Source organism: Muscardinus avellanarius, assembly GCF_963383645.1.
Source record: "Muscardinus avellanarius genome assembly, chromosome: 11".
Taxonomy (NCBI): domain Eukaryota; kingdom Metazoa; phylum Chordata; class Mammalia; order Rodentia; family Gliridae; genus Muscardinus; species Muscardinus avellanarius.
The window spans coordinates 7,616,784-7,630,658 of NC_137797.1; the positions used below are offsets into that span (position 1 = coordinate 7,616,784).

The following is a 13,875-nucleotide window of genomic DNA, read 5'->3' on the forward strand; positions in this document are numbered from 1 at the left end:
ATTGGCTGAGTATGAGTCGAGGGCCAGGGCAAAACCAAGGACACGGTGCAGGTTCCCACTGAGGCAGGTAACTGCAGAGGTAGGGTGGACTCAGCATCCTCACACAGAAAACCAGAGAAGGTTCCCGTTCCAAATCAACCATGGGCAACAGCCTGCAGGGTCTGCCGCGGTGCAAGACTGCGACAACTTGTAGCCACCATAGGAGCCAGAGCTTAAAACCGACTTTACGTGTGTGTGTGTGTGTGTGTGTGTGTGTGTGTGTGTGTGTGTGACCAGGGATTGAACTCAAGAGCATTCTGCCTCTGAGCCCCCAACTATATTTGCCATACTTTATCTTTTATTTTGAAAAAGGATCTCACTAAATTTCTGAGGTTGGCCTTGAACCTGTGACCTTCCTGTCTCAGCCTCCCAAGGACTGGGATTATAGGCATGCACCACCATCCCGGGCTACAACTGACTTTACTTCTATCAAAAGGAGGCGCTCTGTGACGTGCCCTCAGCCCTTCTGTTTCCTGAACCACCTTCCTGACACTAACAAGGACTGTTAACCGCGTGTGGCCCTTCACAGCCTGCCACTCAGCACTTCAAGGACGGGGCTGGCCCCTGCCTCCCCCTCCAATCTGACCTGCTCCACTAGCCATGTTCTAGCCACAAAGAGGACCCTGCTGCTCTCCACATATGAACTCCACGTCCTAACTGTGCAGCTTCCTGTCTTTGCTCTATGCTCTGCCCAGAGTGCCTCCCCACTATCTTTGTTGGGTACAATTTTTTTGGGGTGCTAGGAATTGAACCCAGGGGTATTCTACCTCCGAGCTACACTCCCAACTCTTTTTATTTTTTGTTTTGAAACAGCCTCACTAAGTTGCTGAGGCTGGCCTTCAACCTGTGATCCTCCTGTCTCACAAGTACGGTGTTGGGTACAATCTTACTCTAAGGCTTTGCTTAGACTCCAAGTTCTCTAAGGAAGTGTGAATGCTGTATTTGTGTATTCGTTTTCTCTTCCTCTGTGCCAAGAATACAGCCTGTCATATGGGTGGATCATGTTAAAGTGATTAATTAATTATTATTTTTTTTTGCAGTGCTGGGGATGGAACTCAGGGGCATCCTATCTCTGAGCTACACCCTTAGACCTATTTTTTTTTTCTTATTACTTTGTGTGTGTGTGTGTGTGTGTGTGTGTGTGTGTGTGTTTTGTGTGTGTTTTTTTGGTACTGGGGGTGGAACCCAGAGGCTTTCTACCTCCAGGATATACTCCCAGACCTATTTTATACTTTATTTGGAAACAGGGTCTCACTAAGTTGCTGAGAGCCTCACTCAGTAACTGAGGTTGGCTCCGAACCAATGTGATCCTCCTTTCTCAGCCTCTCAAGCGCTGGGATTACAAGCGTGCGCCATGACGCCTGGCATTATTCTTTATTATTTTGAAGCAAGGTCTCACTGAGTTACAAAGGGCCTCACTATGTAGCTGAGGCTGGCCGTGAACCGCGATCCTCCTGTCTCAGCCTCCCAAATGCTGGGATTACAAGCATGCATCATGCCGCCCAGCTTAATTAATTAATTTATTATTGTGTGTGTGTGTGTGTGTGGTACTAGGGACTGAACCCAAGGGTATTCTACCTCCGAGGCAAACCTCCAACCCTATTTTATTTTATTTTATTTTATTTTTTGAAACAGGGTTTCACTAAATTAATGCAAGCCTTACTGAGTTACCGAGGCTGGTTTCCAACCTGTGAGCCTCCTGTCTCAGCCTCCCAGGTACTGGGATTACAGGCATGCACCAACATGCCCAACTCTAAAAACTATTAAATCAACCTGACAACAACCAGGGGAGGCCAGGTGTGGTGGCGCATGCTTGTAATCCCTGCGCTTGGGAAGCAGAGACAAGAGGATCGCGCAGGTTCGAAGCCAGCTGCGCTGGCTTAAGAGACCCTGTTTCCAAATAAAAAAGTATAAAATAGGTCTGGGAGTGTAGCCCAGAGGTAGGAGGGTTTCTAGGAACCCCCGTACCACAAAAAAAAAAAAAAAGAAAGAAAAGAAAGAAAAAGAAAATCAGGGGATGTTTTACTCAACTATGTAGGTAAAAATAACTGAAACTCAGTTAAGTGTACACAATAAGACAAAGAGCTGGGAGCAGAACTCAGGATTTTCAACACTTCTTTGAGTTGCCTACCCGCACCCCAAAACTGTGGAGACAGAGACTGACCTGCAAGTTGCCATCGTGCTGTTGGGTGGAGAAGGAGGCAGCAAGCAGCCAGGCAGAGCAAAGCAGCGAGGTCCTGGCTGAGCCGGCCTCCGCCCGGATGAAAGAGCCCGCCTCCACCCAGGTTAGCGCCAGCATCTTCTCCAGAAGCTCTATCAGGGCCGTGCTGCTCAGGAGCACCGCAGCCGCTGCAGGGGCGGGAAGGGTGGGACACAGAGTTACCCAGGGGCTCCAGCTGTGTCACCTTGGTGCTCAGCACCAGTGGGGCTTGGAGCACACAAAAACAAACCCAAGGATCAGCACAAGGCCCTAAGAGTCCCAACGTCATGGCAGAACCATGTTATCAAAGCCGGAGGGGACCTACGACCACCGGCCAAACACATAGCCGTCATTATTTTATAAGGATGAAAAAACTGAGGGCAGCTAAGGCCACAGGCACTGCCCCGCTCTCCTCCTCTTCGCTGTCCCCGCCTGGACCCCTGCACCTCTTTTCTGACTGCTGGGCGTGGTCTGGTGAAGGCTCCAGTACAGGAAGTTGAAGGAGGGCTGCAGGATGTCCACGTCGGTAGGGCTGCACTTCCCACACAGCTTGCTCACTGCAAGAGACGGGCGTCCGGGGCCTGTGGAGCAGCACTCCACAGCTTCGGCTCCCCGCAGGCACTCTCCTCACGGACAACAGCCCACAACTACTGATTTCAGATGTCAATTTTGGGAAGCAAGCACCAACTAAGCATCCCTGCCCTTCCAGCCGATGGAAAGAACAGTGAGCAACCTGAAGGCATGGCCACACCTCCACCTGGGCAAACATCAGGTGAGCTGCCCCAGCCGCAGGTGAGCCGGAACGGACTGCCCAAGTTGAGCTGTCAGCTGTGTGCACACTAACACAGACTCCAGGATGCCAGAGTCTCAGCGGTCATCTAGGCCAACCTGCCGCCTGAGCAGGAGTCCTGGCTCCATAAAACCAGGCAGCCCCCAATTCCCCCAGCAGCAGGGCACCAGCCTTTCCAAGGGAATTCTGGAATGGCCATGCGCAGTTCTGACCCAAGACTCAGCTCAAAGTTCATCTCCATGAAGCCCTCTAACCACTCAAGGCAAGATCAGATGGCTGCCTCTTCTGCACTCCCCGACCCTCAACAGAGCAGACGTCACACTGATGGGTAGACATCTAGAGAGCATCTCTCTCTCCTGGGAATTACCACTCCCTGCCTCCCTGCCCCATGCGGGTACAAAACCCACCTGAGTCTCTATTCCCTTTTTAGCAGCCACATCACATTCTGACTTCTCATTGGCTGTGCTCAACCCAACAAGCAAGTTTCCCAACAGGCACCTCCACCCTTGAGCTAGAGCCCTCTCCTCCAGGGCTCTCGAGGACTAGGTGTACAAGTCTAGTATACGTCATCTGCATGTTTCAGACTTTTTTTTTTTTTGGTGGTACTGGGGTTCCTGGAAACCCTTCTACCTCCAGGCTACTCTCCCATGCCTATTTTATACTTTTTAAATTTGTAAACGGGGTCTCTTAAGCCAGTGCAGCTGGCTTTGAACCTGCGATCCTTGTCTCCGCCTCCCAAGCGGGGATTACAAGCGTGTGCCACCACACCCAGCCAGAGATCCTTTGGAAGGCTAATTATTGTCACACACAGATCTCTCCTGAGCTTGGTATTAGCCTTGGTTCTGACAGATGGGCAGTGATGGTCAGCCCTGGGCAGAAGCAGGGCCTGAAGCCAGCCCCAGAGGGCCTTTCTGAGCCACCACTGACTTCTCAAGGAGGACTGGGCTCCGGGCAGGGGAAGTGTCCCATCCCCCTCTGGCCAGGGGACCTGGGCCCACAAACCCTGAAGACTCATTATTCCTAGTCACGCCCACCTTCCCACTACAATTCTTCCTGCAGGTACTGCCGATGAAGTGGTGGCTGCATTCATGGGCAGTGGACAGTCCCAGTGAGAACTGGGGTGTGGGTAAGAAAGACGCCCTCAGGACTGTGAGCTGGACCAGCAGAACTGAGTCGGCCGCCAAGTGAGCTGGGGCACTGAGCTGGTGCCGGGGAGCATAAAGCAACACTGACGGTATCTGTTGAAGGCCTACTGTATGCCAACACTCCCTGGCACTCCACAGCGACTAGATCAGCTACTCCTACCCTAACCTCCATCAGGAAGTCCCCCCTCTTCCCTATGAGGAGCCCAGGTTTGATAAGGCCAGGTGACTGCCCAACATCACACAGCTAAGGAGTAAGCGGAGAGGCCTTCCTGACCAGGGCCTGAAAACAAGCAGAAGCCCCCAAGGGTCTCCCAGCAAAGGCCCCAGAGGCAGACCGACCCACCGCTTCCTCCAAGGAATGGAAGGACGAGGAGACACACAAGCTCGCCCAATGTGCCCACCGACCCCGGGCCCTGGCGCCCGGCAGGCAGGCACCTTGGTGAAGGAGCTTCGTGGCCATGCTGTCCAGCTCCTGCTCCGACTCATCCCTCAGCTGCATCAAGGAGAGGAGGCTCAGCAGCAGCGGCAGGTTCCCGGAGGCTGGGAGGAACAGAGCGCAGGTCACCGGAAGCCGCTCCCTCCCGCCAGACAGCCCCCAGAAGGGGCACCTGAGCTCTCTGTTGCCATTGGATCAGGTGGTTTGTTGGGAATTAGCCCTACTTCCTACCTTCTTCCCTCTGTGTGGGACATACGGGAAGCTGACACGCTGAATTATGACTGATTTGGTACCAGGAATTCACTGTTTCACTTAATCCCATTAAAAACCACGTGCCGAGCAGGCATAGTGGCACATGCTTGGAACCCCAGGACTCAGGAGGCTGAGACAGGAGGACTGCAGGTTCAAGGCCAGCCTCAGCAACTTAGCAGCCCTCAGCAACATAGCAAGGCTTTGTTTCAAAATAAAAATAAATTGGGCATGTTGATGCACACTTTTAATCCCAGTAGTTGGGAGGCTGAGACAGGAGGATTACAGGTTCAAAGCCAGCCTCAGCAACTTAGTGAGAATCTCAGTAATTTAGTGAGACCCTGTTTCCAAATAAAAAAATAAAATAGGTCTGGGAGTTCAGCCTGGAGGTAGAAGGCCCCTGGATTTCATACCCAGTACACCACAATAAATAAGTAAACTTGGCATGGTGACACATCCTTGTCATCTCAGTACTTGGGAATCTGAGACAGGAGGATCATAGGTTCAAGGTCAACCTCAGCTACTTAGTGAGGCCCTCCACAACTTAGTGAGACCTTGTTTCAAAATAAAGAATAAAAGCCGGGCGTGGTGGTGGCGCACGCTCATATTCCCAGCATTTGGGAGGCAAAGACTGGAAGTTCGCAGTTCGCAGACAGCCTCAGCTACTTAGTGAGGCCCTTCGCAACTCAGTAAGACCCTGTTTCAAAAAATAAAAATGATGCCGGGTGTGGTGGCGCACAATTGTAATCCCCACGCTTGGGAGGCAGAGACAGGAGGATCGCATAGGTTCGAAGCCAGCCACGCTGGCTTAAGAGACCCTGTTTCCAAATAAAATATAAAATAGGTCTGGGAGTATAGCCCAGAGGTAGAAGGGTTCCATCCCCAGGACCACCAAATAAATAAATAAATAAGTAAATAAGACTAAAAAATAGGACTGGGGGTGTAGCTCCAAGGTAAAATGCCCCTGGGTTCCATTCCCAGTACTGAAAAAAAAAAGAATAAAAGCTAGGGCTGGGGGTAGAATGCCCCTGGGTTCAATCCCCAATACAATCAATCAATCAATATTAAAATAAAATAAAAAGGGCTGGGCATATATCTCAGAAATGCCCCTGAGCTCGACCCCCAGTACCAAAAAATAAAATAAAATAAAAAATAGGAAAAAACAAAACAACCCTGATTTTCAGTATCTTCATACCATACTGAGCAGCAAACATCCTGACTCCAGAGTTCCCATTCCAGATTTAGACACTCGCCTCCTAGGTCTCGCCAGGAGCTTCTGGCACAGCACAGATCCACCCCTTCCCAGTGCACTGCGGGCTCCTCTCCCTCCCCCAGAGCTCACACTTTTTTCTTCCCCCTGGGAGCTGCCATTCTTGTGACAAACAGCTCTGAGCACATGCTGTGCAGGGTGGGGACATCCACACATACATCAAACACACCCACTCATGTTTTACACACACACACACACACACACACACACACACTCACTAACTAAACGAAGCATGTTGTGCAACACTGGCCTGACTTCTTTTGTAGCAAAAACCCTGATGCTCTCTCTGACTGCCTGCCTCACCAGGGCAGAGCCGCCCACTTGGGCTGGTCTTCAGGTCAAAGCCCCTGCTGACTGACCTCCAGAGGGAAAGGCCCCGTGTTCCACCAGCAGGTGCTGCAGGATGAGCAAGAAGTGGCCTCGGATGAGGCCGCCCACTTGAACATCCTGATTCCGCCTCAGAAAGGTCCTCAGGATGATCAGGATCTTGCGGGCTGTGTCTACCGGGCTGGAATAGACGAGGTCCTGAGGAGGAGAGAGGGGCCCAGAGCTTAGCGGTCAGAGCCAGGCATCAGGGGACAGCGGAGAAGAGAGGGGCAGGGAAAGCGTGGGGGGCCGCGGGGGCATGGGACCGCGGGGTCGAGGAAGTTGGGTTGGCTCTCACTTAGCACCAAGGACTCCTCCCCGTGTGCTGACTCCTCACGCAATCTTGAAGGGCAGACCCTTCTTTGTATGGCCATCCCAAACAGGAGCCAATGGAGCCTCCGAGAGATTACATGACTTGCCCACGATCATATAAGCCACCGAGTGGTACAAAAAGGATACCACGATGGGTTTCCTGACTCCCAGCTCAACCCTTTCTTTCTGCTTTCAGGATGCATGCCTCTTGCAAATGGAAGGAGGGTCAGGAAGAGGTTGCTTTCAGGACAGGGAACCCGAGTGTGCCTTAAGGGAGAAGAGAGGCAGGGAGGACAGAGATGTCACACTAGACAAAGGACGGGCTGAGACAGATTCAGGGCACAGGAAGGGAAGTGAGGACCAGGTCAGCCCCTCTCTGCCGTGGCATCTGCCTATTCCTGCCCCGAGCTGTACAGGACTTGGGATCAGAAGACAGAAAAGGACATCGCTTTTTGTTTTGCATTCAGAGTTATCTTAATGAGTATATGTTAGAAGGCAAAGCCAGTCAGAAGCTGCACCAGTGGCTGTCCTACAGATAGCTCCTAGCACCTACCAGCTCAAAGAAGCCAATTCCTTTGGACAGGCTAATAACAGCCCCGTTAGGACTGGGTGCTATGAATCCAAGGTCACACAGACTCCCTCTCCAGTAAGGACAGCTCCCAACACACAGAGACATTGCTATAGGGCACCCAGCAAGACAAATCCTGCGGTGCTGACCACTGGGCAGGCAGGAAGGGTAGGGACCCAGGGGCATCTGGGCTGGGCTCTTCCTAAACCTCCACAGTTGCTGAAGAGAGCAACCACTCTGGGCCCAGTAATGTCAGGTGCTGAGCTGTGTTTATACAGTAGGTGTGCTCTGTTTATACATCAGATCTTCCCAATAGTTAGGTGTCATACCAATTTTTTGAGGAAATGAGAAAATTGATTAGCTTGCCTATGAAGAAATCAGTGGAAGTCAGGCATGGTGGTGCATACCTGTAATCCTGGTACTCGGGAGGCTGAGACAGGGGCATCGCAGGTTGAGGCAAGCCTCAGCAACGTGGCCAATCTTGCAGCAACCTAGTGAGACTGTTTCAATAATAAAAGTAAGATGCGCGTGGTGGCACAGGGTTGTAATCTCAGTACTTGGGAAGCTGAGACAGGAGGATCACAGGTTTGCATCCAGCCTCAGCAACAGGAGGCCTTCTGCAACTCAGTGAGATCCTGTTTCAAAATAAACAATTAAATAGGACTGTGAGTGTAGCTCAAAGGTAGAATGTCCCTGGGTTCAATCCCCAGTGCCACATATACGCAATAATAACAATAATAGTAATAATGAAAATAAATAAATAAATAGGGCTTGGGGTGTAGCTCAGAGTAGAATGACCTTGGGTTCAATCTCCAATACCACGTCCAAAAAAAAAAAAAAAAGGCAGCGGAGTTGTAAATTCTACTACATTAGAAATCAATAAAGGGAAAGGATGAGACCTACTGTATCTTTGTCACCTTGTGGGCACTCAGAAAACATCTCTGGGAGAAGACCAGCACAACAGTGAAGGGCCAGAGAAAAATACAGACCATTTCGTTCAACTCTTTTACTTTATAGAGTATGAGGCTGAAGCCCAGGGGAGGGGTGAATTGCCCAAGGTCATGGGGCCCCAGGCCAAAGCAGTCTCCAGGTTCCCACCCTTCACTGGCCCAGTCCTGCCCCATTACCCATGAATGCTCACTCAGAATTTTAAAGGTCCAAAAGAAAAGGGGCTACTTGGTCTTTGGTGGCTGCGGTGAACTCTGGGAAAGGCATGCCTCAACCACAGGGGTCAGTGGGAAGATGTTGGAACCACGCCCACTGGGTAGTCCCTCCGCCAAGAGCTATGGGAACGCTCTTGGGACTGCACCAGGATGACTTGGCCAGGCAAGAAACAAACAGCTTCCCGGACACTGTTGCTTTTCACATCTAAACAACCTACATGGAAGACCACCCACTGATAGGAGGGGCAATTAACATCTTTGTTTTCAGCTGTTAATTACCCATATCCAAAACAGACATTGGTACCAACACATATTTTTAGACTATTTTCCCCTCCTGTGGATAAAAGCTGGGGAGAAATGGTATGAATTATATATCTGAACAGACAATGGAGTTGTTCCTTGCTGTTCTTTATTACCAACTGATGTTTCTAGGATCTAATTTAGTGAGAACTCATTAAGTCTGGGCTCCAGTCATGGCCATGACACTTATTACCTCTACGCCCTTGGGAAGTCCAGTTAGCCTCTCTGAGAGGAATATTCTTGATCTGGTTCAGTCGGAGCCAATGACTAGTGACTGATGATGGTCCACTGTGTGTAGCGTTCCTATCATCTTCCCCCTTGGGTTATTTCCATTTTACATGTGAGGAAAAAAGGTCAGAGAAGCCTCCATCTTCCTGGACCTGTAAATAGCATCCAGGGCCAAAGGCAGCTTCTTCCTGTTGAGCTCTAGGCCAAGGAAAGAGGGCGCCTCTCTTCCCTGTTCCCACTTCCTCCAGGAAAGGGAGATAAGGAGGACGGCACATATTCATGAACAAGGCCTTGGTACCTACTCCAGCTCCCTGAGGACACGGACTCCTTAAGGATGGGGGGGGGTGTGCATGCGTGCGTGCATGTGTGTGTGTCACTGAAGACTGAACCCAGGGGCATTCTACCTCTGAGCTATATACCCAGCCTTATTATTATTATGTGTGTGTGTGTGTGTGTGTGTGTGTGTGTGTGTGTGTGGTACTGGGGGTAGAATCCAGGGGCTTTTCTACCTCCAGACTACACTCCCAGACCTATTTTATACTTTATTTGGAAACGGTCTCACTAAGTTGCTGAGACTGGCTTTGAAACTGCGATCCTCCTGTCTCAGCCTCCCAAGCGCTGGGATTACAAGCATGCACCACCACGCCTGGCTTCCCAGCCCTATTTTTTATTTTTATTTTGAAACAGGGTCTTGCTGGTTTAATGAGAGTCTCACTACTTGCTGAGGCTATCTCAAACCTACAATCCTCCTGTCTCAGCCTTCCAAATACTGGGATTAAAGGAGTGTGCTACCAGGTCCAGTTTATGAGCACCACTGTTTTTTTTTGTTGGGGGGGGGGTCTGGGGATGGAACCCAGGGGCATTTGACCTCCGAGCTACACCCCCTGCCCTATATTTTCTTTATTTTGAAAACGGGTCTCACTGAGTTGCAAAGGGCCTCACTAAGTAGCTGAGGCTGACTGTGAACCGCGCTCCTCTGGTCTCAGCCTCCCAAATGCTGGGATTACAAGCGTGCGCCACCATGCCCGGCCCCTATGAGCACCACTTTAAAAAACTATTTTATTTTATTTTATTTTATTCAGTGAAATAAAAATTATTTTATTTTATTTTATTCAGTGACTGAATTCAAGGCTTCTAAAATCTGCTCTTCTCCTATCTTTCTCCAACTTCTTCTCTGTGGTGTTGTCCTCCGCTCTCCAGGACCACACCAGACCACTCACATCCCCAAATTAAGGAAGGACCTTCATGTCGTTCTACTGGTCCGCAACTGGCCTGGAAGAATCCTCCTCACAACTCTTTCATTTATCAAATCCCGTTCCTTTTTCGGGGTGGGGGGTGCTGGGGATTATTATTAAAACAGTCTCATTAAGTTGCTGAGGCTGGTCTCGAACCTGTGATCCTCCTATCTTGGCCTCCCAAGTACTGGGATTACAGGTGTGTGCCCCTGCACCTGGCTAAAAGCTCTATCTTAACTATTCTTTCTGAAGGAGAATTTGAGCTAATGTGTGAACACAGTCCCTGTCAAGACAACATACATGTGACTTCATAAGAAAAGTCTCAGGGATGGGAGGCCAAGACTTTAGTTTCAGTGGGGAGCATATGCATGTGTTTATGTAGTGTCTCTGGGTTCAGTAACACACACACACACACACACACACACACACACACACACACACACTCACACACTCAAATTACAGCAGTTAATTTTCACTACTTTGCAGTGTGTTCTCTTAAATAGAAAATAAAAGGCTGGCGTTAAAGCCAGTGTGTTAGAAGTTGCAGGCAACAGGCAGACTATCTTAGCTAACTGATGTACCTCATGGCATTGCAGTAATGTCTTACCATCATAGAACAGTACTGGGATTTCTGACAATTCTAGGTTTGCACAAGGGAGTGTGCTGTACATGTATTATTATCATATAAGCTAAGTCATAAAAGAGACAACTCTACGATCAGACATCTCCATCTATGCTAGAGGGGTCTCCTTTCACATTCAACCTTCTTACCACAGTCGGCTTGAGAGAGAACACAGGCAAAGGGATGGCGACTGGGTCCACACTGTACAGTTACACCCCTGGGAGGCAGAGAGGCACGTATGTGTCAACGGGTAGACCTCCGTCAAACTCGGAAGGAACCAGTCACCTACAAGCTGGAAGGGCCACTGACAGACAGTGGGAGTTCTAGAAGTGGACAGAAATTGCCGTGTCTCCTGACCTCAGTGAACGTGCTCCGGAGACAGAGGGCTTGCCATTTCTGAAGGCAGAAATGAACGAACGGTCACCTACCAACAAAATGAGCAGGATGCTGGGGCTGCTTCTGAGCATCTGGAACAGGGGTGCGAAGCTGGCAGGAGGGGCGGGCTGCCCAACACAGGGCGCATCACCCAGGTCCTCATAGCCGCTCTCTTCCCAGGAGAACCACAGCTCCAGGGCACGGTGCCCAAATCTGCTCATCAGCTCTGGATACAACAGGAAGAACCTGAGCAGGAGGGGGTGGTGGGTGTAGACCAGGTGCAGGTCTGAGACGCTCTCCAGGAATTTTCTGATTGCACCAATCACAGCCTGGAAGCAAAAGAAAGAGCTAAACACACCTTGCAGAGAACCCAAGACCCCAGTAGGCAAGACATGAAAATATACTGGCATCTCAATATTCCAGGTTGTCTTCACTGGCTCATCCCAAGGGGCCCTGGTAAGAAAACCCCACAGAGCTGAGTATGGTGGCACATGCTTGTAATCCCAGCATTCAGGAGGCAGCGACAGGAGGATCGCGGTCCACAGAAAGCCTCAGCTACTAAAAACCCCATAGCGCTTGCCTTGTAAAGTTATTAAAGTTATTCTCATTCTCATTCTCATTATGTTTCTTGAGGACACCTCTTCTTTTTTTTTTTTTTTTTTTTTTTGGTACTGGGTATTGTATCCAGAAGAATCCTACCTCCGAGCTACACCTCCAGCCCTATTTTTCTTTCTTTCTTTTTTTTTTTTTTTTTTTTTGGGAAACAGGGTCTCACTAAGTTACAGAGGGCCTCACTAAGTAGCCGAGGCTGGCTGTGAACCTGCAATCCTATCTCAGCCTCCCAAGTACTGGGATTGCAAGATGTGGCACCATGCCCGGCCCGAGGTCACATCATTTTTGTGGTAGTCTTACCCAAAATATATAATCTAAGTCCAATGATGAAGAAGACATCATCAAACCGAGGGTGAATTTGTTTGAATCGCCCCCCTGTGCCATTTCTGAACGGCATGGGGCTTTAACTGTTTTCTATCTTTTTAATAACTGTCTATCTTTTAATAAACTTCTTTAAATCTTAAAAAAAAAACCCTCAAACTGAGGAATAGCCTACAAAATGACTGTTCTCTACTCTTAAGAAAAATCAAGGTCATGTACTACTCCAACATAAAAAAGACTAAAGAGTGAGACATGGCCACCAAATGCAATGTGCAATTCTATACTGAATCAGACTAAGAAAAAAGTAGCTGCAAAGACCATTACTGGTATGGTGAAATCTGGGGGGCTGGAAATGTTGCTCAGTTGTAGAGCACTTGCCCAGCAGGTATGAGGACCAAGGTTTGATCTCACAAGGAAAAAAAGAAAAAGAAAGCTAAGAATAGCAAGAAAGAAAAGGCAGGTGTGGTGGCACATGCTTATAATCCCAGCACTTGGGAGGCTGAGATAAGGGGATCACAGGTTCGAAGCCAGCCTCAGCTACTTAGGCCCTCTGCAACTTAGTGAGACCCTGTTTCCAAATAAAGAAAAGAATAGGGCTGGAAGTGTAGCTCGGAGATAGAATGCCCATGGGATCCACCCCCAGTACTGCAAAAAAAAAAAAAAAAAGAAAAAAGAAAAAGAAAAAGAAAAAGAAAAGAAAAAACAGGAAAAAAAAAAGGAAGGACAGAAGGAAGGAAGGAAGGAAAAAAGACATTTGACCATTGACTATGGATCATGTAATAATATAGTATTAGTATTAAATTTCCTGGTTTTGATCACTATATACTGTGGTTATATAAAAGTAAGTCTTCACCGGTCTTGGTGGCGCACGCTTGTAATCCCTGCGCTTGGGAGGCGGAGAAAGGAGGATTGCGCAGGTTCAAAGCCAGCTGGCTTAAGAGACCCTGTTTCCAAATAAAAAATATAAGAAATAGGTCTAGGAGTGTAGCCCGGAGGTAGAAGGGTTTCCAGGAACCCCAGTACCACCAAAAAAAAAAAAAAAAAAAAAAAAAAAGTAAGTCTTCATTTTAGGAAATATATGTTACGGTATTTAATGAATAAAAAAGCATATCTAAAATCATCTAAGAAAGCCATGCGTGGTGCCGCACATTTGTAACCCCAGCATTTAGGAGGCTGAGACAGGAGGATCTCCATTCGCAGAGAGCCTCAGCTACTTAGTGAGGCCTCCGTAACTTAGTGAGACCCTGTTTCAAAATAAAGAATGAAAAATAGGGTTAGGGGGCTGGGTGTGGTGACACACACTTGTAATCCCAGTGCTTGGGAGGCTAAAACAGGAAGATCACACAAGTTCGAAGCCAGCCTCAGTTACTTAGTGAGGCTCTCAGCAACTTAGTGAGACCCTGTTTCCAAATAAATTATAAAATAGGGTTACGGTGCATCCCAGAGGTAGAAAGCCCCTGGGTTCCATCCCCAGTACGACAAATAAATAAATAGATAAATGATAAAATAGAGCTGGGGGGTGTAGCTCAGAGGCAGAATGCCCCTAGGTTCCATCCCCAGTACTACTAAATAAATAAATAAAATAAAATCACTGAATATTATTTTCAAATGGTTCAGAAAAAAACGAACATGGCAGTGGGACTT

At 48.8% G+C, this 13,875-nt stretch overlaps 1 protein-coding gene across 1 annotated transcript in view; it reads right to left on the reverse strand.

Moving 5' to 3' along the window:
• Window positions 1–13,875, reverse strand: part of MEI1 (meiotic double-stranded break formation protein 1) — a gene marked incomplete at both ends in the record, with an annotated part of 81,435 nt that overhangs the window by 10,783 nt on the left and 56,777 nt on the right. The window contains 5 exons of the mRNA XM_080704775.1: window positions 2,204–2,388; window positions 2,686–2,796; window positions 4,610–4,714; window positions 6,489–6,654; window positions 11,352–11,627. Coding sequence (XP_080560901.1) covers window positions 2,204–2,388; window positions 2,686–2,796; window positions 4,610–4,714; window positions 6,489–6,654; window positions 11,352–11,627 — 843 coding nt within the window. The remainder of the gene's footprint in view (window positions 1–2,203; window positions 2,389–2,685; window positions 2,797–4,609; window positions 4,715–6,488; window positions 6,655–11,351; window positions 11,628–13,875) is intronic.